Below are 26,290 nucleotides of genomic sequence, written 5' to 3'. Positions count from 1 at the left end.
AGGCTAAATTAATGGGTACACAATGTGATAAAATAAAATAAAATAAAATAAAATAAAATAAAACCCGGTGCCTCGACCCCATAAGACAAGCGGGCTACAGAGGGCATTTTATATTTATTTTATATTTTATTTAAAATATAAAATAAATATAATATCATAATGTTATATCGCTTTATACAAAAGTTCTAAAACAATTAATTAACACTGAGAAATTTATGTTTCAGACAAAAAGTGGCCGGTTTGTATATTTTTGTCCGACGGAAAATAGTTTCAAAAGTAGCTAGAACAGCAAACATGGCAAAAAACACAATTTGCTCGCATACTCAAGTCTAATATTTTTTTTTTATGTATATAATAAATAGCTGCACTATGTGTATAATATTTAAGCCTATATAATTTCAATTATATGCATTTTTTCTTTTTAATTGGGCAGCAGCTCACTCTCAACTACATAATTCACCTGCGTCTGTATTGTAAGTAATTAACAAATAGCAAAAGTCGATATATGTACAGTAAAAATATTGAAACCCCTCATGAAAGTAATGAATCATGCTGAAATGTTACCCTCACCCACCCTCTACACGGGTGAACGTAATGACTAGTCTAGCCTTTCCACTCTGCTTTGGTGGACGTAATACAAATAGTACCAGAACAGGTACAGCGTGCCAAGAGCAACAAAATCACAGAACCAATCAGAGGCGCGAATTCACAGCACGTGATCGAACATGGAGGTATACTAGAGTGGCTTGAGTCGCGTCTGTTAGAGGATTCTTTCTTTGTCGTTGCTGTACTTGTAGCTGCTTGCAGTTCGCTTCAATAACAACACCCGCCGCTCTAGCAGCGTGGTTTACCTCTAAGGTCAGCCAATTTCCCTCTGTTTCCATCTGGATTGTCTTGAAATTTCTTCTGACAACGTAACTATTAAGGTAATTAACGTCGATAAGGTCTGTAGGTATCGTCTGTTTTTCTAGAAGGTGACGTTTTCAGGGGATTTTTTAATGAGAAATATATACGTTACGCCGCTAGATAACGGGTCTATACTGGTGTTTCGCTTGAGGTATCGGTGTCGGTATATTCCAAAACAGAATGTCTTTAAAACTGTATTTAAAGTCTTTTGTCATGTAATGTTGTGTTAATTAGGCTTTTTGTTTATAGGTATATCAAAATGTGTGTGTTTAAGTAGTGAAAATCCTCAAGCTTTGTTAGTGTTGGGTTAACTTCTGCCCACTTTAAACTAAAATGCTAATGATACTCTTTCTCACCAAATAAAGTTAACTTTTATACATTAAACTGGTATTAAATCCACCTGAAATAGGTTGATAGCTTTTTGTTGATTATCTAAATGTCAAATCTACATCAAGTTTTGGTTTGATTTGGGCAATATCTTCTGGTTTTTAGCTAAATCTATAACGTTCACGTGCAGCTATCAACAGATAATAAAATAAAATATTCACAAAATGTTTTAGACAATTTAGAGTAACTTGAACAAATTACTTAAAGTAAATAATAACACAGGCTGTGTCATATAACCTAGTATGCTACCTACCTAGACAACATTTGTGGCCATCATTGACACGTGCAGCACTTTTGAGCTGACTAGGCAGCACACTAGGTTTTGATACACAACCACAGTGTCTTGTCCTTAGGTTATGCTGTTTAAAGACTTTCATAATCAGATGAAGTTCAACATGATCCCACGCTTGACACAGCTTTGAACTGTTCTGTGTTTCATCTCTCTGTGGTATAAACAAAGAACTAGAAAGAAATATTTGATCTAAAGGAAACAATGTTTAAAAAGGGATCTTCAAGCTTGTTTGGACCTGTTGAAAAAATGATAAATTTGTTTATACAGGCTTCCTAAAGTAAAGTAAAAAATACCAGAGAACTATAAAAGCTTGGGAAAAGCCATGGGAAGTAATTAAATCATAAACGTCATATAAATGTCTATAATCATTGAACAGTTTCTAGTTATGTCATTCTTTAAAATATTCAATTGGAAAAATATTACTGTAATGAAGAGTAAAACTTGCTTGGAAGTCATTGTGAGCCAATTATTCTTTTGAGTCTGAATTTTCAACTAATCGCTCAAATGGTTCACAAATGGTCTGATTGATTCATTGGTGAGTTGATCTGAATCAAAAATGATTTTTAATAATCTTTATCCAATAATCGCAAAGGACTGGAAAGGTCATAGGGAAAGTATGAATTGTTTACAGTATGATTATGAAATATGAAATAGGTTTTGCAATAGCAGACAGTGGTTTGGCTGTGATGGACAGAGTCATGATAATCTCCAGATTGTAACCAAATTTGTCCACTCAACAGGCTGTGACATTCTGTAGGGGGGCTTTATGTAAGGCTTGAGCAAAGGTAATTTAGTTGTGTGTAAACACTGAACACTAGAGTCCTTTGGCTTCACAGGAATCCAAGTGGCTCCCATGAAAGAGACTGTTGTAAAACTGTCCATAATAAATTACAGAAGCACAGCAGCTTCCAACGCCTGTTGTGTTCTGAATGTTTGCTTATCTGTCTTGTTAATATGATTGTGTCTCTGTATGTGTTTCTTTTACCTTATCTTGATATTGCGTTTATGTTTATGGGACAAAAATATTCTCTACAATCTGTTGGTCTGTTCCTGAGACTTAAATGCGAGGAGAAAATTTTATGATTAAAGCCCAAAGTATACTTAATTTTTTTTTTTTACGCGAACACGCACAGTCGAATGCACAGCATTGCAAAGTATACTTCATTTGACTTGTATGCGTATAGCGTACACAGGCGTTCGACACATGCGCAGTTTTGAGCAATCTCTCGTCACGAGTTACAACCCATGTAAATATCTTCGTATTTTTTCATGGAAGAGTTGTACAAATGAGTGTACTTTTTAACCTCTTCGCACAACCTCTTGTCTGTGTAGGCCTCTGTTGTCGCTGTAGCTTGCATGCGTTCCGTTCTGTTTATGCAGTTTTTCTACGACTGACTTGTGAATCGACGCCCCTAGGGCACAGTTGCCACCTTCTGGATAAACTAATTACTACAAAAAAAAAAAAAATGTGCATGTGCAACCAAAGTACACGCGTTTACAAATATCCGGTTGTGGTGATAAATTGAGTCCCCCCAGGAATCCGGTCTCCTTTAGTACCCTGAATGATCCCATTGGTTCAATGGGCTTTTAATGGGTAGAATTTTTTTGTGCCTGATTACAATTACTGCAAAATCATGTTATAATTTATATAGTTTAAAATGCATTATAATGACCAACATAAATGTTTTTTAAATTGCATGGTTCATATACTAGTATGTAACCGAAGCTGTAGGTTGTAAAATCAAGCATTTCTTGTTCTTACTATTTATTAGTTATCTTATGTACTAGCATAGCATACATCTACCCGATTAGCCTGCTAGCTTAGCTTATATTATATTAGGTATGTTTTTTGCTTTCAATGTAGTTCCCGATTACGTTTCAAATTAATGATGTTTGTGTGTACTTAGCATGACAATTAATTGATTAAAAATGTATTATAGTATTATTATATACTATACCATATTATTATTGTGTAAAATTAATATTAAATTACTTTTACAGAACATTAGTATGTTGCAACAATCCTTATCCTTATAAAAAAAAAAAAACATTGTTAGGCATGGTTGTGTTTCCCGTTTGTTTTATGCAATACATAGGCATTCATTTTGTATTTCAAGCATGTTGTTTGTGCACTTAATCTAATAAACATTATATAATAGTTTATAATAGGTTATAATTGGTCAAGACATCGCGATAACAACTTTTGATCAGGCATTACTGCCTGGGTCCTGAGACCCGATTCCTGGGGGGGACTTGATTTCTCATGATATTGGTGGTGCGCGTACAGTACGCGCATACTCTTCTGATGACGAAATTCATGTCACTGCACACTGACCATCGCGTACGCGTAAGAATTGAAGTATACTTTGGGCTTAAGGGACCTGGGTAGTAGCAATTGTCAATAGCAAATGCTTCCATCTCAAAAGGCACTAAAGTGAGATTAAACTGAATAACTCTTTTTGTTCTGTTTGCTTTACAGAGGCACCATGGAGGAAGAAGAGCACTTTGTGAACATAGACCTGAACGATGACAACATCTGCAGCATCTGTAAACTAGAAACGGACACAGGAACGCTTTCCTTCTGCCATGTGTGCTTTGAATTGAGCATAGAAGGTAAGAATACTTTTTTTTTTTTTTTTTTTTAAATCAGGTAAAAGCATTTTAATGTCAACTTGCCAGTTCTGGGTCAGATTATACTAATAAATGAGTAAAACTTCTTTCTCTATGCGCCCATGCATATCCCCCTCATTCATGTATTAGTGAGCCTTCTGTTCCGCCGATTCATGTGCAGCACAAAAAAGTGAACTGGAGCGTTTGAAGTGCCACTTTGGCATCTAATTAACGTTCAGCTTATTAAGGGTAGACTAGTGTTTCCTGAGGGGCCTCATTGGAGCAGCACTTTTGTTCTCTGCAGCTGTCAATTTTTTTGCTCTGAACCTTCCCCAAAAGAGCACTTAGTGTTTCAAACAGATTTACATCGTCATGGCAGGAAGTAGGTATCTTGGGCATAAAGAATTTTCTCTGGAATTGCATGCCTTTGTCTGGAATTTTCTGCCGTTAGTTTCTGTAATGTGATTCTCAGGTTTCAGTTATGAAGTTATGAAGGAATTGCTAAACAGGAAGTTTAATTATTCTGAGGTTTGGGAACCTGATTAGACATTAACTAGAAGATAAAGTGTCATTTTGTTTAGAGATGCACAATATATCGATACTGTATTGGGTGTTGTCTGTTTTTTTTTTTTCATAAAGGTCAGTATTGGATGTTTAATTGTGCAATTTAATTTTTTTTACGTTTATGTTACACTTACCGGCATATAAAACTCACTTGAAGTAAATTTTTAAAAATTAGGGAAAAAAAATGTTAAATGTAATCTTTAGCAAACATTTCTGCACAATTTTTCGATTAATTGAGAATCACGTTTAAAAAAAAAAAAAAAAAAAAAAAAAGACATGATTCTCCCACGATTCTGAACAGACAACTAGACAAAGTAACATGTAATTTACTAGAGGTTCTGGCAAAATGTTAATTGCTGCAGTCTGTTTAAAATGTTTAATTAATCTAAATGAATTATTTTAATAAATGGTTTTAATGAATTATTCAATGACTCGCTCATATTTATTCTTAACAGTTCATATAAATTTTTCACGTGTTTATTACTGGATATATCAGCGAGCGAATTTTGAACAAATCTCTTAAATGAATGATTCATTGACAAATACATTTTTAACAGTCACTTGTGGCCACCTGGTGGCATAAAGATGATTCAAAAGATGATTTTGATCGCTACCCTAGTGTTTATATCCGAACTGTAAGCTTTTATCCCAATACTTCTGTGATAATATGAATATTTGTAACACAGAAATAAAGAAACTTTCTGTTTCAGGTTTCTTAGTTGGTAATGAATCTCTAAACAGGAAATTTTTCGTTTGTATAGGCGAAACGCTTTCAAACACTCTCGTTCGTGTTTGTTTGAGTGCTCTCTGATCGTCAAAGGTTTCTATTTAAAGCATGTTTTTTACAAGCTTTTGTAGCCCATCACAATCTGTTGAGCGCGTGAACGCAGTGACCTATCAGATTTGCTAGTCAGTAAGTTAGTCAGAATCTACTAAAATGCACAAGCTTTTGTTTTGTTCAGCACGAGCCACACACTCACGAGTCCTATCATTATAACTAACAGTGTAAACATGATGTAAATAAGAGATGCATTGTAAAATTAGGACTGCTTTTTTATTATAGTGAGTTTTTTGCAAGAGTGTAGAATTCAGTGAGCTTGTACTTTAGAGATTGACTGCCTTATGGCACTTTTCCACTGCGTGGAACGGCTCGGCTCGCTTTACTTTCGGTTTGCTTTTCCACTGCGGTTTAGTACCGCTTCAAAGTGGAAGGGATTATAGACTGATATAGTTGCGCCGCCTCTACTGCTGTGGATCTGCTCCTTGGGTATTAATGAGTCTGCACCTCGTCTACTGACCACAATACAGCCATTTCTTTTTTCAAGTTGCGTGCGGCGGTCATTTAAAGCAAGTTGTTTAAAAAAAAAAGTTGCGCGAACAAATGATACTGCAGTGGCTGTTACTGTCTATTTAAATTTTACGGGTTTGGTGTCTCGTGTTTCAAATCCAATGACGCTGGTAGTGACGATTCTCTCTGACCAATCAGTGATCTGCAGTGTTTACACGTCACATTTAGTATTGGTACGGCATGCTTGGAACCTCAACCGAGGTGGTACTATTCAAGCGAATCGTACCGTTCCATACTGAGCCGTCCCATGCAGTGGAAAAGCGTCAAAAAGTGACTCGTACCGAACCGTACCATGCAGTGGAAAAGCGCCATTAATGATTATAAAGGATCTTCTCTTGCTTTCTGTACACATTCACAATCTGAATACAAATTTCGTTTTTCATGCTGCTAAGTATATTTACAACTGTATTTAAATGTGCGATTGAATGGGAAACTGCAATGATTGACAGTGATGACCAAAGGACGAGACAAAAAAAAATCAACAGTTTTTGCTCTTGTACTAAGAACTGCAAGATTTTGCTGGTATTTGTACCCACTACTGAAATGTTGGTACAGTGATAACCCTAGTTGTGCGTTTTAATTGTTTTACATTTAGATTACTTTAATCTAACACACACACTTCAAAGTTCATCTTTAAAAACAATAATAATAGTTACACTGTTTAAATATAATTATTAGCATATCAAAATTTATATTAATTTTTCATACTGTACATTACAATGTTATGATTCGTAAATGATTTTTGTCCCAGTTTTTTTTATTTTTTTTATTTAGGAAATATGAGATTTTTTGGTTATCAACATTACATGAAAATAATGATCATTTCATAGGTATCGGCCAGAATTTTAATATTGCATCTCTAGTGTATCTCTAGTTTTGCTTTTACAGTATCATGGCTTTATTTTCTAACATTGATTGTGTCACGTCCTGCTGGTAAAGGCCTGTACTTTCATTCTGTGGTCATGCTGGATCAATGGCCAATCTAGGTCAGGTTGTCAAAGCATGACTAGTGGATTCTGTTACATACTGGGAAACTATGCATAATGACCTCTGCTTTTGTAATGTCAGGTGTTTGTCTGCTGGAAGCCTTGTTGTATTGTGTAACACAGTGTGGTGTACTAGCAATGTCTCCTGAGAATGTCACATGCCACTTGAAAATTAAACAATCTCCATCAGTCTTTTTGTACCTCCCTTCCTCTGTTGTTGACTCTGTTTATTTTTGCATTCTTCTACCTTGAAATTTAAACAAAGCTGAGATTTCAACTGCAATGCATTTTCAGTCCAGACGGTCTCAAAAATTAGGGATCATTCAGACAGGCTGTCATTTTTGCAAATGCTTTTCTGAAATTTTATCTGCTTATCTGTGACACGCATAATCCCAGTTTATGAAGCGTCTGGATTTGAGGAAAGCATCCGTGTCTCCGTCGAAGTGCTGGGTCCACTCACACGGCACCAAGCTCACGAATTAGACGCACTGAATATTCATGTCTGTGATAGAAGGTTACCGCTCTTGAATATTTAACAGAAGAGAGATCTGGCCAGGCAGCCCACAATCACCCAGCCATGATGGTGAGCTGCAGGCAGCTGTATGTCATGAGTGATTCACCACAGAATGGCAGAGTGTTGCACAACAGCACTCGTGGTCCCATGAGAGGGCTCTGACAGGCCCGTGATCTTTCAGTACTCTCTCACAGGTTCTTCCTCTTCTGATTGGCTGTTTGCCACTGAGTTACAGTCTCTTCCCACTAACAATACACTCCAACATTCTCGGCGTGGGTAAACAAGCACAAGCTGACTGTGCATGTTCAGACCTGAAAGCTCATTTGCCCACACCTGCTCGCACACCTGCGTACCCTCAAACATTCTGGCTTCTGAAGTAACCAAACATGTTCGTTCTTAACCCCTGCATTTTTTTTTTCTCTGTATTTATTTGTCCACCTCTATTTTTCTTTGGACAGAGCCTAACTATAAATTTGAGGTAATTTTTTGGTTCAAATATTTTGTTTGTAGCAGGTACTTTCAGTGGCTATTTTTAACATAAGTCGCACATGCTGTTCTGCTTTTCTGTTTCCTCAGAGCAGGTTCTCCAAGCACAGAGAAAAAGAAGAGATGACAAAAAACTGCTGTATCTGTGCTAGGGATTCAACAATATTGAAATTTTGACCAATAACCGATTAATTCTTTATATTTGAAAGCCGATAACTGATATATTGGCTGATAAATTGTGAAAATTTACATTTAGATTTTTGAGAGCCTGATTACAATATAATATAGCATTACATTTAATATTACTGTTTCAAATAACAGCATCACTGTCTGAGCTGCGCTAAAGCTAAAGAGTTGAATGAACACCTGTAAACTGAAGCACTTTGTTAGCGGGTTAATTAACTTAAACAAAACTCATCCTATATGAGATTATTCAGCTATTTATACAACATAAACATAATATTACAACTTATATCTGCACAAAATGATGCAAATGCACAAGTGAATTTGAACTAAGTTACATGCTAGTCAGAATGTGTAACTCCTGGTGTGGCCAATACCGATATGGTTGGACACACATGAAAGTCCTTTGCTGTTAAACGCCCTCCAGCACTCAAAGAAGCTGAGAAATATGAAAATGGTTAGTTTTTGGCTGAAATGCTTGTTGAAAGAAATGCACACCACATAAGGAAAGAATGGTGGAGACTGCAGAAAACGATGTACATTTTGGTTTTACTTCTTGGATGGATGTACGAGGGTCTTGTGTTGTTCGAAAATGGATGCCTGTAGTGCTGCATTTTTTCCTTATGTAAGAAATAACTGCAGCAGCCAGATTACTTATTTTAACAGCACTTTAATTCATGCTGTCTAGAGCTGATGGAATAGCTTGGGAAATGTTTCATGGGGGATTGACTTCTTAAGATCAGTTACTTGCCTTGAATTACAGTGACAGTTTATGTAGATTTTTTTGCATGATATGAAGTGTTCCTTGTGTATTTTGCTGTATGTATATATATATATAATATATATATATATATATATATATAATATAAATTGTATGATTGTCATTTTTGATAAATATAATGCTTTCTTGCTGAATTAAAGTATTAATTTCTGTATTCTGTAATTTTAGCTTGTATGTTTCAGAGACGGAGAATTGGCTCTGACAGATGCAAGCCTGGCAATAGAAATATTATAGAATACAATTTCTAATGCTGCTTCCTTATGCAAAACTCGTTGCCATGATGCTAGTGTGTTCTGGGTGGTTGCTAGGGTCAAAGGAGCCCAAGATCCCAACCAAAGTCCCTTTCAGGCAAGTCATTTCACTCAGCGGCCATCCTTGAAACGCCTCTCGGGCAGCTATTTCAGTCATGCAAGTGCAGCTCCTATGTCTTTGAATGGGGAAACATCAAATTCTCCAAAGCTGTTCATCAAACTTACAAATGAATTCCATATTTGAAATCACCAATGAAAACTGACAACAACTATCTTTTTAAATTTGTATTATATTTTGTTTCTAAACGCTCAAATCATGACAAAAAATGGCATTTTTCAGGCTGAAGCCGCCAATGCGCATGCGCAGTCCTAAGTGCACGTCTCAGAACACTGACTGTTTCTAAAGCAACCGGAGCTTCTAACAGCAGCTGCAGTGACGCAAGGACTTTACCAATTGGTGATTGGCTCTTTTTATTTAGAAGGCAGGACATATTTTTTCCCATTCATAGTATTATGAGTGCACCGTCTTTGTCCCAACTAGGGCTGTCAAAAGTACAGACTTAGGTACCAAATTGGTACTGAAATTTTAAAAATGTGACGATACCAGTGTTTTGAGCACTGTTGAGCGGATTCTTAAACACCTCTGATTGGTCATTGTGTTCACGTGCTCAACAGATATGTATGTGATTGGCACAGGAGTGTTTAAAAGCAGGTGTCTATCAGCGGATCCCTAATATATCTGCTTATAGATGCCTGCTTTCAAATGCTCCCGTGTGTATCTGTATAAGCGCTCAGTGAAGAGCATCAAAAATGTCTATTTACAACATGTTTTTGAAGCGTTGATCATTGTAGCCAATCACAGACACATCTGTTGAGCACGTGAACACAATAGCCAATCAGAGGTATTTAAGAATCCGCTCAACAGCGCTCAAAATGCTAGGGGGAAATGCTGGTATTGTCACATTTTGTCACATTTTTAAAATCTACTGAAGTCGGTACTTTTGACAACTCTAGTCCCAACTCTCTGATATTCTTGTCCGTAGATCAGGTCCCACCGTTAATTAGAGTCTATGGGATTTTTTTTTCCCTCACCAAGTCTGTTGCGGATTGTGTAGACAAGTAGTAACACACCTCTCCTCATCAAACTGCAAGATTTAAGGTATCATGTTCGTGTTTGTTTTTTCAAGGCCATTCTATTTAATGGTATTATTCTCATCACACTGATGTGTTAGACTCTGCCCACTCTTCTTTTCCACTGGCCCTGAAAGACCTTGATGGCTGGCTGGTTTCTTGCTCCGCCAAGCAGACTCACTCAGCACTAACAGTTTCCCCGCAGCAGACACAGGCCGTCTCTTATCCTCTTACGTAAGAGCAGTGGAATGTGAGCTTGCGTACATCAGCCGAGTGAATGGCTGGATAACCGAATATTCCAGACACTTGGAGCACAGCACGAATACAATGCTGAACCTCAATGTGTGTCGTTTGTTTGCATCTACTTGTGTGCTTGAGATGTTTCTACCTTTTCCTGTTCTCACATTTGTATATTGACTATCCTAACTGATGGATGTAAGAGTACACTAGCGTGACCTCTTGACACCGAAGGTCCAAAGCTCTCTGATAATCGGTGAATACAGTCTGCATGGCGAATGAGAGCAGATTTGCTGACTGCGCTTTTTTTGCTCAGCGAGCTTTCCATTTCAGTAATGCTTCTCCATGCTCCAGTGTAATCGGAGGCTTTCAGCAATATTTTTGCCCTTTGAAATGGAGGCATTAGGGAAAACACATCCCCATAGGTAATGTAGGATGGCAGTATTATGCAGTATTACCTTCATAAATTGCCTCACAGCAGGTTTATTCCAGGATATGCACATGGGAAATGTTACTCTGTTCTTGTTTTCAGTGTTTGTATGCTGGTTGGTCTACTTTCCTAAAATAATTTATCAATGTACAGTTCACTATTAAACTCAACCTTTGTGTTCTTTCTCTTTTATGTAAGCAAACGCTGTACATTGTAATGCCTTTAGTTATCTCATGTGTAGGTGCATGAACAGGCCTTTATGAAGGGCTCTTTAGACCTTATTCAGAGCAGCGCCATGACGGGTATGAAAGCGAGGCTGTAAGGGTTAGATTTACCGTGTTTTCAATGGCATTTGCTGTAAATCTCCTAGATCACTTATAATTTTCCACAACTCATGTTGTCTGGAGTTTTTTTTTTTTTTTTTTGCCTACTAAAATTTCTTGGAAAGATATTTTTGCAGTGTTTCGTCAGCAGAACAATCCAAAAAAGCATGAAATAATAGAACAACCCATTGAAGAGATGTATGTCTATCTCTCACAGCCTCGCATTCATTCCCGTTAAAAATCAAAGATGGTGCTACTGTGTTCCTTTTTCAGTTTTAATTTTTATGGATTCAGTTAATGGTTAAATTAAATTTTTGTAATCAAAAAGCATGTCTTATACAATTAACAACAGTTTATTAAAAGTTTAACAAAATATTTTTTAGGGCCCTATTAAATCTGTTTTAATGGCTTAACTAAATTTTAATGATCAAAAAGCATGTCTAATTAATTGAATTCTTAAAACATACACATTTTATACACACTTATCAATGTGTTGCACAAAAAAGGTTTACTGTTTATTAAAACATGGAAGAACAATTCCTTAATATAGTTTTATTATTGTTGTTATGACATCATTCTACTGCACAATAGTAATATATTTCTGTCACGATTTCTTCAAGTTAAACCAAACCTTTATTTTGATGAGATGTCATAAAGACCTTGGAGTTTCTGTCTATATGATATGACAATAGTTTTACCAAATGTAATGGTGAAATGCTGGTGAAGCAGGACCGTAACCACCATAGACATTGAGGGGGACGAGTCCCTCCAATAATTAGAAATGACCAAATTGCCCCCTCAATATTTGATATTATTGATGCTGCTCTGCTGTACTCCATTATTCACAGCTCTGTTTGTTGCTAGGATGACAAAAAAAAGTTTTAAAAGTTACATTTTTAGACTGGTCTGCCTCAGAGGTCTAACAGCGCTCATCACTGTCAGAATGAGTGAGCTGACCAATCAAATCAAAGAAGGCAGGGCTTAATCACTGGTCACAGAAGATGAGTGCGAACTCCAGTGCGATGCTTTCGTTTTAGCAGTGAAAGAGTACGTGGCGAGTAAGTAGTTAAACATTTAATATTTGACTGTTTTATTATTGAAATATTCAGCGACCGACAGTAATATGATGCAAACTACTCAACATTTTTATGAAATTTCAGCATTTTGAATTGAAAACATGCTATTATTTGATTAATGATGATATGATTAATGTAATTCATAAATGAATGTGACAAGACAAGAAGCGTTTTGCATTTTTTACATATTAGACATGAAAATAAGAGTGAATTTTATTTTAAATTTATTTTAATAAAGTTTAAATTGATTACTTAACTACAATAGACCTGGAACTTTCACCATTTTGGTTTCTTTTTCGTTATTCCCTTTAATCCCTTTTAATTATTTAATTCCTTTTGATAAAAAAAAAAAAATTACCGCATCTCTTCAATTTATTTCTGCATTTTTAGCATCCCTACCTTTATGGTTCTATTTGAGCCTTGAAGAGCATTTTAATCCTAATCCAAAGGATTGATTTTACTCTGGTCTGTAGTGGTTGATTGCTTCTGTAGGAGCAGTATATATGATATATGACCAGCTATATTTATTTTGCTGTGGGTGATGTGACGCCTCCATGTCAATCACTGCAGCTGTTGACTGCGCTCCAGTTTTAATCATGAGGTGCTGTTTTGGGCATGGCGGTTCCACTATTACCCCACGTCCCCATTCCCTCTGCATACACAAACACACACACTGAAGTGTGTCAAGGATCCAGTGTCCTTTCTTCATAAAGCAGAAGCAGCCCACGTGGTTGTGAATTAACCCGCATGAGACAGGAAGAACAGGCTGATTCAGTGGCTAAACCATTTCATATGAAGAATTGAAACGTTTCTCAATATATGAATCTCAGATTGAGAACACATTTATCATTTTTTTGCAGTGCACAATCATTATCCTTGGAAACACTGAACAAGAACGGTTATTTTGCGGTGTACATGGTGTACATCACACTGAGATGTTTGCAATTTGTTTGAAGGTTGTTTATGATGTAATTGAATGCTCTGTTTATCTAAAGTGAGCAATAACTGCGAGTGGAATGGTGATTTAATGGAACGATGAAAAGGCAATGACATAGATTGCACTTGATAAGATTACAGTTTCCATGACAGCGACCCCCTCCCCCTCCCCCCCCACCTACACCCTTGGCTAATCGGCTAATCTCTTTGGTGCTGTTTTCTAACTAGTAACACGGATTACAAGGCCTCCTTTCTTTTCTCTTGTCTCAATCTCCATTCTTGTCATTCTTACCACTTGCTTGTTGTCGTTGTTGTTGAGGCCAGAGTGTTACACAAGCACCATTGAGTATTTCATCACTAAAGGTTTTGATTCAGAACACTTCTTCTTCTGTCTGCTTTCAGACATCAGCTAGATATTGAAATCAGTTATTTGCAAGTTGACACAAATTTCGTGTTTTGACTACATGCCTTTTTTTAGAGGTGCTTGCTGAGACGAGCGTCACTTTTTTTTCCCAGCAAGTGTGTTTAAGAATTTATAGCAGTCATGGAGTTACATTTTAAGTTATTTTTTATATTCAAATATGCATGTTGTTGTTATTGTTGTTTAGTAAATAATAGTAATAATCAAATGTATAATAATGTATATACAAATATATAATATATTAGAATTTTATTATTTTTTATTATTTTATTATTTATATTATTTGTATATGTGTGTATATAAAAACAGTAAAATTGTTGAATATTATTACAATTTAAAATAATGGTTTTCTATTTTAATATACTTTAAAATATATGATTTCTGAATGATCATGTGACACTGAAGACTGTTATGGCTGATGAAAATTCATCTTTGCATCATAGAAAAATAAATTATATTTTAAAGTATATTAAAATAGAAAACCATTATTTAAATTGTAATAATATTTCACAATATTACTGTTTTTTTTGTTTTTTTTGTTTGTTTTTTCTCAGTATTTTTGATCAAATAAATGCAGCCTTTGTGAGCATAAGAGATCAGTCAGTGATGACCATAGAGAAAGTTAAATGCAAGAAAGTTGCATTTAAAATCTCTTTATATGAAAGTCACACACTTCTTCAGGGTCTTGTTTGCTTGGCTCATGAATCCTGCAGTAATGATTTGATTTTTTTTTGGGTTGTACTGGCTTACGGTGATCCTGGGAGACACTGCGTTCAAAAAAAGTGTGGTTAAAATGCTCCAAACTCCCTGTGCTCATGTTCTCTGTCAGAGCCAGTCTTGCGTGTGTGTGTGTGTGTGTGTGTGTGTGTGTGTGTGTGTGTGTGTGTGTGTGTGTGTGTGTGTGTGTGTGCTGTTCTAACCTTCAGTACCTCTATTTATAATCGCACTCTACAGTGTTCTTTCCTGTTATTCAGACTTCACTGTGAAGTGCAGGAAATTGGTTTATCGTAAGACAGCGAATGAATTTGGCTTTTGCCTTCTCTCAGCTGTGAGCTGCTCTGCTTAAGAAAAGCACAGTGAGTCAAGCTAAACCAGATACCTTAAGTCTTGAGTTTAGTGGTACATTGTGCGCAGACATTACTGGAAATAAACCGTGTATGTGGTGAGGGCTCTTCAGCTCACAGTTACCTTGAAACAAATGAAACCACCGGTTATGACTAATCCACTGTTTAGTGCTGCTTCCTATCGGTTTGTTCTTAAAAGAATAGTTTGCCCGAAAATTAAAATTTTGTCATCACTTACACAGCCTCAAGTTGTTCCAAACCTGGAAGTTTCCTGGAGTTTCTTTCTTCTGCTGAACACAAAAGAAGACATTTGAAGAATGTAGGTAATCAAACAGTTGATGGACCCCACTGACTTCCATAGTAAGATAAAAATTACTATGGAAGTCAATGGGGACCATCAACTGTCTGGTTACCAACATTCCTCAAAATAGAAGAAACAGGAAAAAAGAAACTCATGCAGGTTTGGAACAACATGAGGGTGAGTAAATTTCAAAGGGATTGTTCAAAATTGCACTTGGCTGAATCAAGTCAGTGAGGTGAATTATAGAACCAGATCCATGTAAACTGGATCAAATGATTCACTAAAAAGATCTGACTCATCAGAATAATTTGTTCATGAATAAGACGTCACTGCTGCTCTCATGAAGTACACACACACACACACACACACACACTACCAGAACAAATATACAAATTAAATGATAGTGCTTTGTTTTTGGGCCCTGGCCATTAATCAGTTCTTTACATCGAGCCCTGTTTTGTGTCCCACATATGGAAAAACATAAGAGAGAGTAAATAATGGCAGAATTTTCAGCTTTTCCTTTTAAAAGCAAATGAGTGTGTGTCTGTCTCTGTCTCATCCCACAACCGTCTCTGATGCTGACTGCTGTGTGGCAAAACATGTTTGAACAAAACTAAGCTCTGACACAAAAATGTCACATACTAACACAAAACCAACACACAAAGCACTCGTTCTGTGCCTCTGTGTTTTATTTGTTCTTGGCCTGCTTTACATTTCAGGCAGAGATGTGTTTTTACTCTGCTCTTCAAAGACCCAAAACAGGAAGTAATGTTTTCAGGTGCTGAGAGATAGACCGATTTATAGATACATCTGTTTAAAGCTTGTCAGTTATACAGTGTTTAAAGGTTGAAGGGGATTAAGATGTGTACTTCCTTTAATCTAGCAAAATGGCACAGTTGTTGTCATGTGACTTTATATTTAGAAAGGCCCATCATAAACACGTGATAAGCATTTTTATATGCTAAAGTAGCATTTGTGCTATTTTTAGCCCATGACAAGCGGTGAATTGCAAATATCTAAGTGTGTCCTTTTTTTTTTTTTTTTTTTTTTTTTTTATTTATTTATTTATTTATTTTTTATACTAGGTGTATCCAGCACCACCCTGCTGCACTCCAAATCTCTACGTGGGCATAGGGACTGCTTCGAAAAGTACCATCTCATCGCCAACCAGAAGCTCTCCCGCGCCAAGGCCTCTCACAGCGCATACGAGGGCGTGAAACGGGCTCTGAGCCAGCGAATCAGCCGCATTATACAGTACACCCAGAACAGAGACTCTGTAACCGCAGAAACACCTGGGCGCTGGGGGGCCAAACAGATTCTGTGTCACTCCCAGCAGGGCGGTAGGAAGCTCGTACCCCAGTCGGATGCCCAAGTTCCCCGCTACGCACCGCGATGGGCGGACGAGGCATCAATGGCAGTGTCGGAGTACGGGAAATCCATGCTGGACTGCCACTCCTCTGAGGAGCTTGGTCTCGACCTCCTGCAGGGTTCATGCCAGGGATTATGGGCTGGAGAGAGACACCACCCACGAGAACCGCAGAACCGAGAGCAGAGAGACACAGCTAGACAGAGGAGACAAACAGGACACAGTCGAGAAGAACGTGAGTACTTATTCTTCAAACATTTGGGATCTGGCATTTTTTTTTTTTTTTTTTGAAAGAAAGTAATGCTTTTATTTAGCAAGGACATGTTAAATTGATGAAAAGTAATAGTAAAGATGTTACAGAACATTTCTATTTCAAATAAATGCTGTTCATTTGAACTTTCTATTCATCAAAGAATCCTGACCAAAAAGTATCACGGTTGTGACAAACATTGTTTTTAAAAATGTCTCTTCAAAAAAAGGGTAAAGAAATTGTTGCAAAAGATTTCTATTGCAAATAAATGCTGTTCATTTAAACTTCATATTCAAATAATTCTGAAAAAATGTATCACGGTTTCCATAAAAATGTTAAGTAGCACAACTGTTTTCAACATTGATGATGAGAAATGTCTTATTCACCAAATCAGCATATTAGAATGATTTCTGAAGGATCATGTGACACTGAAGACTGGAGTAATGATGCTGAAAATTAAGCTTCCCATCAATAAATTACTTTTTAAATATATTCAATTACAAAGCAGTTACTTTAAAGCAGGGGTGCCCACACTTTTTTGCCTGATGATCTACTTTTAAAATGATCAACTAAATGAGATTTACCAACCAAAAAAAAATAAAAAACAGCTTAATTTCAAAAAATACATTTCAAATGCTTGTTGCTACTACTGCATGTATCTCTACATGGAATTAAGGAAAATAATAATACATGTTCATGTTGATATTCAATTTGAACAATTTTCAATTTTAACACTAAACTCAAAACAGATTACAATAGCCAGGGCATTTACCTTATTCTGATGACTTGCACTGAATAGAATCAGACAGCTTTACATAATCTTTGTCGACAAAACACAGCTGCCAAAGTCTAAACTGGTGTCAATCACAACTGACGGAGTACATGCGATGGTCGGCAGTTCGAACGGATTCATTGCTAAGTACAAGGAGGAGGATGCTTTTCCTTAATTATCATTGTATTATACACCAACAAGCTCTATGTGCGAAAATGCTGAACATGAATGTGGATGTGTCCATGAAAACCGTCTGCTCAATACGTGCACGCTCACTTCAGAGACGGCTGTTTCGTGCGTATTTGGAGGAAGCCGTCTTCGCGCTCTGTTCTCTGGCTAGTTGTCATGGCAACTGAATAAACAAAACTCTTGCCTGGTAAAAATGTATTAGTCAAATGCAAGTCAGACAGATTCTAAAAGGATAAGGAAGGGCATTGTTATATTTCTGTTTATTAAAATTTAACAAAAGCATTCATTAAATTTGTGTGCGATCTATCAGCATTGTCTTTGCGATCGACCTATTGGGCACCCCTGCTTTAAAGGATTAGTTCATTTCAGAATCAAAATTTCCTGATAATTTACTCACTCAATTTATGACTTTCTTTCTTCAGTCGAAAAGAAATTAAGGTTTTTGAGAAAAACATGCCAGGATTTTTCTCCATATAGTGGACTTCAATAGGGACCAATGGGGTGAAGGTCCAAATTGCAGTTTCAAAGGGATCTACACAATCCCAGCCTAGGAATAAGGGTCTTATCTAGCGAAATGATCGGTCATTTTCTGAAAAAATAAAAATACGTATACTTTTTAACCACAAATGCTCGTCTTGCACTAGCTCTGCGATCCGCCACACATTACGTAAGCACATTGGAAAGGTGAAGTACCGCAGTAGGGCGAAAAACTCCACCTCATTTTCTCCTCCAACTTCAAAATCATCCAACATCATTGTTTTACCTTTTTTTTTGTAAAGGCCGTTTGACTTAGTCTTTGTACATTCGCTTTGTAAACACTGGATCGGTACTTCTGCCTACGTCACGCTTGACCTTTCCAACGTGATTACATAATGTGTGGCACATCGCAGAGCAGTGCAAGATGAGCATTTGTAGTTAAAAACTATATCATTTTCTTTTTTTTAGAAAATGACTGATCGTTTCGCTAGATAAGACCCTTATTCCTTGGCTGGAATCATGTAGAGCCCTTTGAAGCTGCATTTAAACTGCAATTTGGACCTTCAACCCGTTGTACCCCACTGAAGTCCACTATATGGAGAAAAATCCTGGAATGTTTTCCTCAAACCTTAAATAGTAGTTAATTTGCTATGGTTTTGTTGCTATTATAAAATCAAGCAACAGTGAATGGTTTTGGCTTCAGTTTAATTCTTACGGTAACATCTTTGACAAAGTGTAGGAAAGAAATCGATATCCTCACCATTAGGTTTTTATCTGACGCCTTGTATCTCTGCATCTTTCCCATCAATACAGTCCACAAAACACCAATAAAGGGCTGAGGTCACAAACTAGACCTTGATTTCTCTCTCTGTTCTTCAATGTCTGTCTCCTTTTTATCTCACCCAAAGAAAAGGCTTCTGTTAAAAACAGATATGTCATCAGGGTCACACCACATGCTTTTCAGAGCCGCACATTTGATTAGAATGCGTCTCAAGGACTGTTATGAAGTCATCTGCCTTCAGCTGTGAAAGGAGATGTTTGTCAGTTTTCATTTTATTGAAAAGGATAGCGAGGGAATGATTTTTATAGCCACTTTATTGTTTATCTTTCCCTTTCAGTGGTGACGATGAGTGTGGAGGATCTTCGCCAGCTGAACGAGCAGCTGCTGCTACAGATACAAAGTGAGTTTGATCTTCAAAATTTAAAGGGATAGTTCAGCCAAAATAAGAAATATATGACAGTTTTCATTTTTGGGTGAACTACTCCATTTAACCTAAACACATGCTTTGAGGAAGAGTGACTTGATATTGGTAATAAATTGTTTTTTGATGTGATATACCATATTTCCTGCAAATTATTAAATTATGATTAAATAATCATTATTAAATAATTATGTGGTAGATAATTTATTCATTATTTCAAGGCTCAACAGTATAGTTTCCCTCTGGCCCAGTTTGTACTTGCCCTGCCAACATTTTATCTGGCCCCGCCACTTGCTTACATATTTATTTAGTTATTTCTTTGTGTGTTTGTTTTTACATGTCATTATTTATTTACTTTTACATTTCATTATTAAAGGGTTAGTTCACCCAAAAATGAAAATTACCCCATGATTTACTCACCCTCAAGCCATCCTAGGTGTATATGACATTCTTCTTTCAGACAAACACAATCAGAGTTATATTAAATAATGTCCAGGCTAATCCATGCTTTATACTGGGAGTGGATGGTGCCCCAAATTCTAAAGACAGGAAAAAAATGCACTCACCCATTATAAAAGAAGTCCACACGGCTCCGGGGGGTTAATAAAGGCCTTCTGAAGCGATGCGTTTGTGTAAGAAAAATATCCATATGTAAAACTTTATAAACTGTAATCTCTAACTTCTGCTAGCTGTCGTACGCGTGTTCACGAGAGAGTGGCGTTCCAGTTTGTGATGTAAGACGCACGCGCAGTGTGAGCTCCGGTGAGAATATGCTAGTCTCGCGAGAACCAAGTTGTGTACAGCAAAGGATGTCCACGTGAAGAAGCGAATTATTTGAGCTATACTCTACATTTTATTAGTGTTAAAATGCTGATTTCTTGTGAATGTCTGGGTTGCTTCAACAAAGCTAAAGTCTTGAGAATACGTGCACCGACATCAAAGGGAGATGCAGAGCGCTGTGCGTGACTGGCTGCCGCTTCAAACCTGGATTGTTTGTTTGTATGTTTTGCTGCACTGATCGGATTACTGCTTTATTTGTATTTCTACACCACCATCGGATTACTGTGCTTTTCGGATTACTCCAATTCTAACTGTTGGTGCTTTGGACTTGATTGTTGACTGCAATTTTTACTGCCTGCAAGTTTTCCCATCGGGCTGCTGCGAGCTCTCTACACTGTTGTGTCTTCCACCACTTTGGGCTCATCAGATGGGTGAGTTACCGCTTTCTCTGTCAGTTGCGCAGTTTGTTTACTGCTTGCTATCTGGGTGTGTTGTCTCCCTCTTAGCCTGCTGTTTTTGGTGATGTGACTTACGGGGTTTGGCTAACGTGGTTTTCACTAGTGATTGGCATTTACTCCGACAATATAAACATGCCTCGGCCAACTGTTTTTCAGTTTGTTTTGCTGCTGCAGTCTCCTCCATCTCCCGGAGTTCCTGGTCGGTATATTCTGGTTCAAAAAAATATGGCTGGGCAAAAAAAAAAGTCTTCTCTTGGCTTATATCGAAATCCTCCAACATTTTTCTTAAGAAATCCTAGTTTTGTACTTTTAATTTGTGACTGGTATTTTGTTTTGCTCTCTCCTCTGTTCATCACCGGAGCTCACACTGCGCATGCGTCCTGCGTCATAAGCTGGGACGCCACTCTCTCGTGAACACGCGTACGACAGTTAGCGGAAGCTAGAGATAAAAGTTTATAAAGTTTGAAATATGGATATTTTTCTTACACAAACGCATCGCTTCGCTTCAGAAGGCCTTTATTAACCCCCGGAGCCGTGTGGACTTCTTTTATAATGGATGAGTGCATTTTTTCTGTCTTTAGAATTTGGGGCACCATCCACTCCTATTATAAAGCATGGATTAGCCTGGACATTATTTAATATAACTCTGATTGTGTTTGTCTGAAAGAAGAATGTCATATACACCTAGGATGGCTTGAGGGTGAGTAAATCATGGGGTTATTTTCATTTTTGGGTGAACTATCCCTTTAAATTTCTTTTACATTAATTGTTTTTTTATTTAATTTTACATTTTCATTATTTTATTATTTTTACTTTTCATTATTTATTTTATTTGCATTTATTTTTATTTAATATAAATTATTGAAAAGATTAAATGTTACATTTAGGGTTTTTTTTTTTTTTTTTTTTTTTTTTTTTTCTTTACAGAGATTTTGCAATAATAGCTGTAAATCATGTTATTTTTATAGTTATACAAGATGCTCCATAAATTCATAAACACTTTTTCTGGAAAATGATGGCAGACATTATTGATTGGTGTGTAATTTTCAACCCAGTCTTACTGATGCCAACAAGACTATTAAACTAAAAGTCTTGTAACTTTGATAAAAGCTCCCTCTGTATCAGCCAGTAAGATAATTTTACCTAGCTTTTAAAAAACCAATAATTCATTTTTATATTAATAACAAATGGCAAACAGAATGGGATTTATATGCTATAAACAAACTTCATGAAATCAGCCCCAATGTTGGAAGAAGTTTCTATCAAATCTCAAACCGATGGGACCAGATTGTTTATACCAGTTGCAGAATAGGCCATTCCAGAATGACACACAAGTTTTTAATAGCAGGAGAAGATCCACCAAAATGTTCTTTCTGTCAAAACTCTTTATCATTGAAGCATGTTTTATTAGATTGTGCTGGTTTTAACCCCTTTTTATTCAGTTAACTCTTTTGAAGAAGTTTTTAGCAAAGTTAAACTAGATATAGTTTAATCAGTTACACCTGATATAGTTTTACCATAATTTTTCCTTGCCATGAAAATAGCCACAGAAGCTGGCATGGCATTAAAAACAAACAAACAAACCTAGCTTGCTAAACCTAGCTTTGCTAAACAAACATTTCACAACCAAATTTCACAGAAAGCCAAATGTTTAAAGTCCCCTGCAGTCAATAATTGTATCCCTTTCCCTTAAAACTCATCTTTGATTATCAAAATGACATATTTAAGCATTTTTCTCCTGTGAAAATAATTTCTTCATGCCTTAAAGAATTAGTTCACTTCAGAATTAAAATTTCCTGATAATTTACTCACCCCCATGGCATTCAAAATGTTTGTCTTTCTTTTCAGTTGAAAAGAAATTAAGGTTTTTGAGGAAAACATTCCAGGATTTTTCTCCACATAGTGGACTTCACTGGGGTTCAATGGGTTGAAGGTCCAAATTGCAGTTTTAGTGCAGCTTCAAAGGGCTCTACATGATCCCAGCCGAGGAATAAGGGTCTTATCTAGTGAAACAATTGGTCATTTAAAAAAAAGTATACTTTTTGGCCACGCAAAACGTTAGAAAGGTCCTGTGTAACGTAGGCAGAAGTACTGCGGTAGGGCAAAAAACTTCATCTAATTTTCTCCTCCAACTTTAAAATCATCCGATATTGTTGTTTTACCTTTTTTTTGTAAAGGGCATTTGGCTTAATCTTTGCATGTTCGCTTTGTAGACACTGGATCTGTACTTTCACCTAAGTCACACGTGACCTTTGTAACGTGATTACGTAATGCGTGGCACATCGCGGAGCAGTGCAAGTGCAGTTAAAAAGTATATCAATTTTTATTTTTCTTTAGAAAATGACCGATCGTTTCACTAGATAAGACCTTTATTCCTTGTCTGGGATCATGTAGAGCCCTTTGAAGCTGCACTGAAACTGCAATTTGGACCTTCAACCCAGTGAACCCCACTGAAGTCCACTATCTAGAAAAAAATCCTGGAATGTTTTCCTCAAAAACCTTAATTTCTTTTCAACTGAAGAAAAAGACATAAACATCTTAGATGACATGGGGGTGAGTAAATTATGAAGAAATTTTCATTCAGAAGTGAACTAATCCTTTAAAATAGTTTGAATTTAACTACACCCTTGCTTCATTTAGTATACGCGGAACCATGAATATGCAAATTAGTCCCCGCCTCCACTCACACAAGCTCAGAATACCAGATCCACTTGGTCAACTGTAGTAAATGCTACACAATGGCAAGTGGAAATATTGGTTGAATCAGCCATGTATCAGAAACTGATTCAGAAGTAGAAGAGCAACTTATATAGGGTTGTCTACAAAGTCGATGTATCAGAATGGTAATGCATTTTGTGTATCACTCTCTACAACATTGGACACATAATGGTAATTGATATGATTAGCCTTCGGTTTGACTACGTTATCAAACAGCTAATAATGTGTTGCTAATGTTACACAAACCATGTTCCCATTCACCATCTCAGAGTCAGACAGATGCCATCCAAAATCAGCATATCTTAGAAATGCTTTAAGCATCATAGAAAGTCAGTGGAGAAAAGCCCCACTCCACATGTTGACGGGATTGGTTACGTTTGTGACGGCAGGAAACAGGTGGTTTCAAACCACGTTTTGGAGACTGTCTTTGGTACACTGCAGTTTTAAGGAGAAAATACTCAGCGATGATGACTGATGAATTTGCACATGGTTTGTCTTAAAGCATATTAAAAACACCACATAGACACATAAACAACATAAAAAACCTGATTTTCACCACAGGGGGTCTTAATGAAAATGCATGCAAGCTATAAAAAAATTGTAAGCGAGAGTTCTGCACTCTGGCCAGCTGGCTATTCTTATTATTGAGCCCTTCTTATAATGCATATTTCAAGTTTATTATGTAGGTTACCATTATTCTTGTGTTTGAGCCTCTTGAACTAATACACAAACTCTGTGTTTGTCCCTCAGGTGTGTTTGAGGAGCTCTCTGTAGCCGTGCAGGAGAAGGACTCTCTTTCATCAGAGCTTCATGTACGGCACATAGCCATCGAGCAGCTCTTCAAAAACTGTGCCAAGCTGCCGTGGCTCCAGATCGGGCGAGCCGGGGTCAAAGCTGGCAACAACCCAGTGGAATGAGACCTTTTTTAGGGACAACTGTGTCCCCTCAATGACCGAAAAGAAACCGCAGCTCCAAGCAGACTCTTGCGGAAGCTCAAAGCTCAAACGGACCAGAAACGCACACACTGTGCTAATAAATTTAATGTCACCTCGTTCTTCAAGGTGGCATCTGAATTTTCAGCTGGACTTTTAAAAGCAAAAGTGTTTTGCAGGCCTGTCCAAAGTGTTTCTATGCAGAATGAGGTGTTTTAAAACCTTACAAAGACTCTTTTTTTTTTTTTTTTTTTTTTTTTTTTTTTTTTCATTATTCCATTCATATGTTGCTTTTTACTCCTCATATCACTGTTTACTCTCTACACTTGATCATGGGTGGTTAATAGACTTGGATCAGTCTGACAGTGTTCCTCCTGCACATTCGGGCTTGCTGATTGGTTGTGGTGTTGCTGTGGTAACTGTTCCTTAGTTAACAGTTTTTCCCCTCCCTCTGCTCATTGCAGTGGAACTTGTTAATGACTATGGTTGTTCCGTTACTCTAAGGCATATTTCTCCTGTTGTGCTGAGATACAGCACGAACTCTTTAGTGGAAGTTTACATTTCTTTTATTGCACTCTTAAAGAAGCGTTCTTCAAATTGACATTTCATAGGTGCGTCACAACATTTCACAAGTTATGATTAAGAAAATAGCAGTCTGGACATGAATGTTTCAGCTGGTATGGTTAGTTCACACATGTTAAGCACAAGCCTAACTTTGATTTAGGCTTAACTTGGTGCTGGGATTAATAATGGAACGATAGGAATGCTTAACCAAAGCCTTTGTTACCTCAAGGTAACTATTTCAGTATTTATTTTGTTAGGACAATTATTTGCTTGCTACAAATATTTAAAACCAAATTTGCTCATTGGTTCTCTATTACTTTTTTTTTTTTTTAATGTGTGGTTTTCATTTTTTGTCGTGTTGTTTTCTTGTGGTATTATTGTATAGTTTCTTATATTTAGAGTCCGTGCATAAAGTGAAAGTATCGTCAGGGCAAAAGCAACGTTTATCCAGCTGCCTTGATTTCAGAACAGACTGTGTCGCCATCTGGTGGCCGTTCAGAGAATCCTGTTCACTTGCTGCCCTGATGTGTGTGCATGGCTCCGTGTCTATTATTATTGTTGTATTAAGCCTATTATCTCTAGAATCTTTTTTTAAAAAATGCAAATATCAACATTGTTTCAAGGAATCAGCTAGGTATTTTGAATTATCGGTTCTCTTTATAAGAGATACACATTCGACTGACCCCTCTGGGGTTTCTAAGAATATTTTATTTTCTATGCGCGAGTTATCTGTGTAATTCTGGTTATGCTCTGAAAGGTAAAGTCAGCAAACTATAGCTGTAATTATGGATGAGTTGTGGACAAGAAGCAATACGTGTCTAAAGTGTGGTTTGCTTTCTTTGTGCAGTTTAAAATCTTTCTTTTATGGTTCACTCTGTGATTTGACATAAAGGAGTTAATGAAATGAAGCACACTGCCCAAATGTCTGTGTGCTGTGGAGATACTGAATGAACTACATGAGCTGGATGAGATTCATTTTTGTCTCGAGTGTGCATATGTAGACCATATGTTAACTTATGTTGGTGTTCATGATGTCTTACTCATTTTCTCTTATGTTTATTCATTATTGTACTATTATTTTGCTTTTTGTTTTGTTGTTTTTCCAGTGGTCTGTCTGTGTCGTGTGACATTTTAAGTGGTTTATGCAATACTGTTGTGTTAGTGGATCTTCCCATCAGTGTGGAAGATTTCTGGATGCTTTTGTTTGGAGTGATGTGTACATTTTCTTTAAGGGAATGAATTAATAAAAATATTTTTCCTAAACCTCTGTGTGATTCTTTTCATTTCATTCACTGGGCTCAGCAGCAGCTGATAGGATTGTTTCTAAAATGTGTAATAGCCATTCATCTGATACC

At 36.8% G+C, this 26,290-nt stretch overlaps 1 protein-coding gene across 2 annotated transcripts; it reads left to right on the top strand.

The window, feature by feature from the left end:
* The first annotated feature begins 712 nt into the window (after nt 1–712).
* On the top strand, nt 713–26,198 carry c10h21orf91 (chromosome 10 C21orf91 homolog). Of its 2 annotated transcripts, none has more exons than XM_051910873.1 (5): nt 713–858; nt 4,065–4,198; nt 16,313–16,828; nt 19,400–19,462; nt 24,190–26,198. In XM_051910873.1, the coding sequence occupies exons 2-5, from the start codon at nt 4,072–4,074 to the stop codon at nt 24,354–24,356; spliced, it is 873 nt and encodes a 290-aa protein (XP_051766833.1). In that variant the 5' UTR covers nt 713–858; nt 4,065–4,071; the 3' UTR covers nt 24,357–26,198. The 2 variants fall into 2 exon arrangements, with proteins under 2 accessions (XP_051766833.1, XP_051766832.1); XM_051910872.1 differs by having other exon boundaries at nt 737–926.
* The last annotated feature ends 92 nt before the right edge of the window (nt 26,199–26,290 follow it).

This window comes from Ctenopharyngodon idella, chromosome 10 (genome assembly GCF_019924925.1).
Source record: "Ctenopharyngodon idella isolate HZGC_01 chromosome 10, HZGC01, whole genome shotgun sequence".
NCBI classification, from domain to species: Eukaryota; Metazoa; Chordata; class Actinopteri; order Cypriniformes; family Xenocyprididae; genus Ctenopharyngodon; species Ctenopharyngodon idella.
The sequence above is the reverse complement of the archived record's forward strand: the minus strand, read 5'-3'. Positions and strand labels throughout refer to the sequence as shown.

Bases quoted from the DNA above. Each gene is read 5' to 3' on its own strand.
- c10h21orf91 (XM_051910873.1), top strand. From the start codon at position 4,072: ATGGAGGAAGAAGAGCACTTTGTGAACATAGACCTGAACGATGACAAC. The intron at 4,199-16,312 runs GTAAGAATACTT...TTTTTATACTAG, and splicing joins CTTTGAATTGAGCATAGAAG to GTGTATCCAGCACCACCCTG. The intron at 19,463-24,189 runs GTGAGTTTGATC...TTTGTCCCTCAG, and splicing joins GCTGCTGCTACAGATACAAA to GTGTGTTTGAGGAGCTCTCT.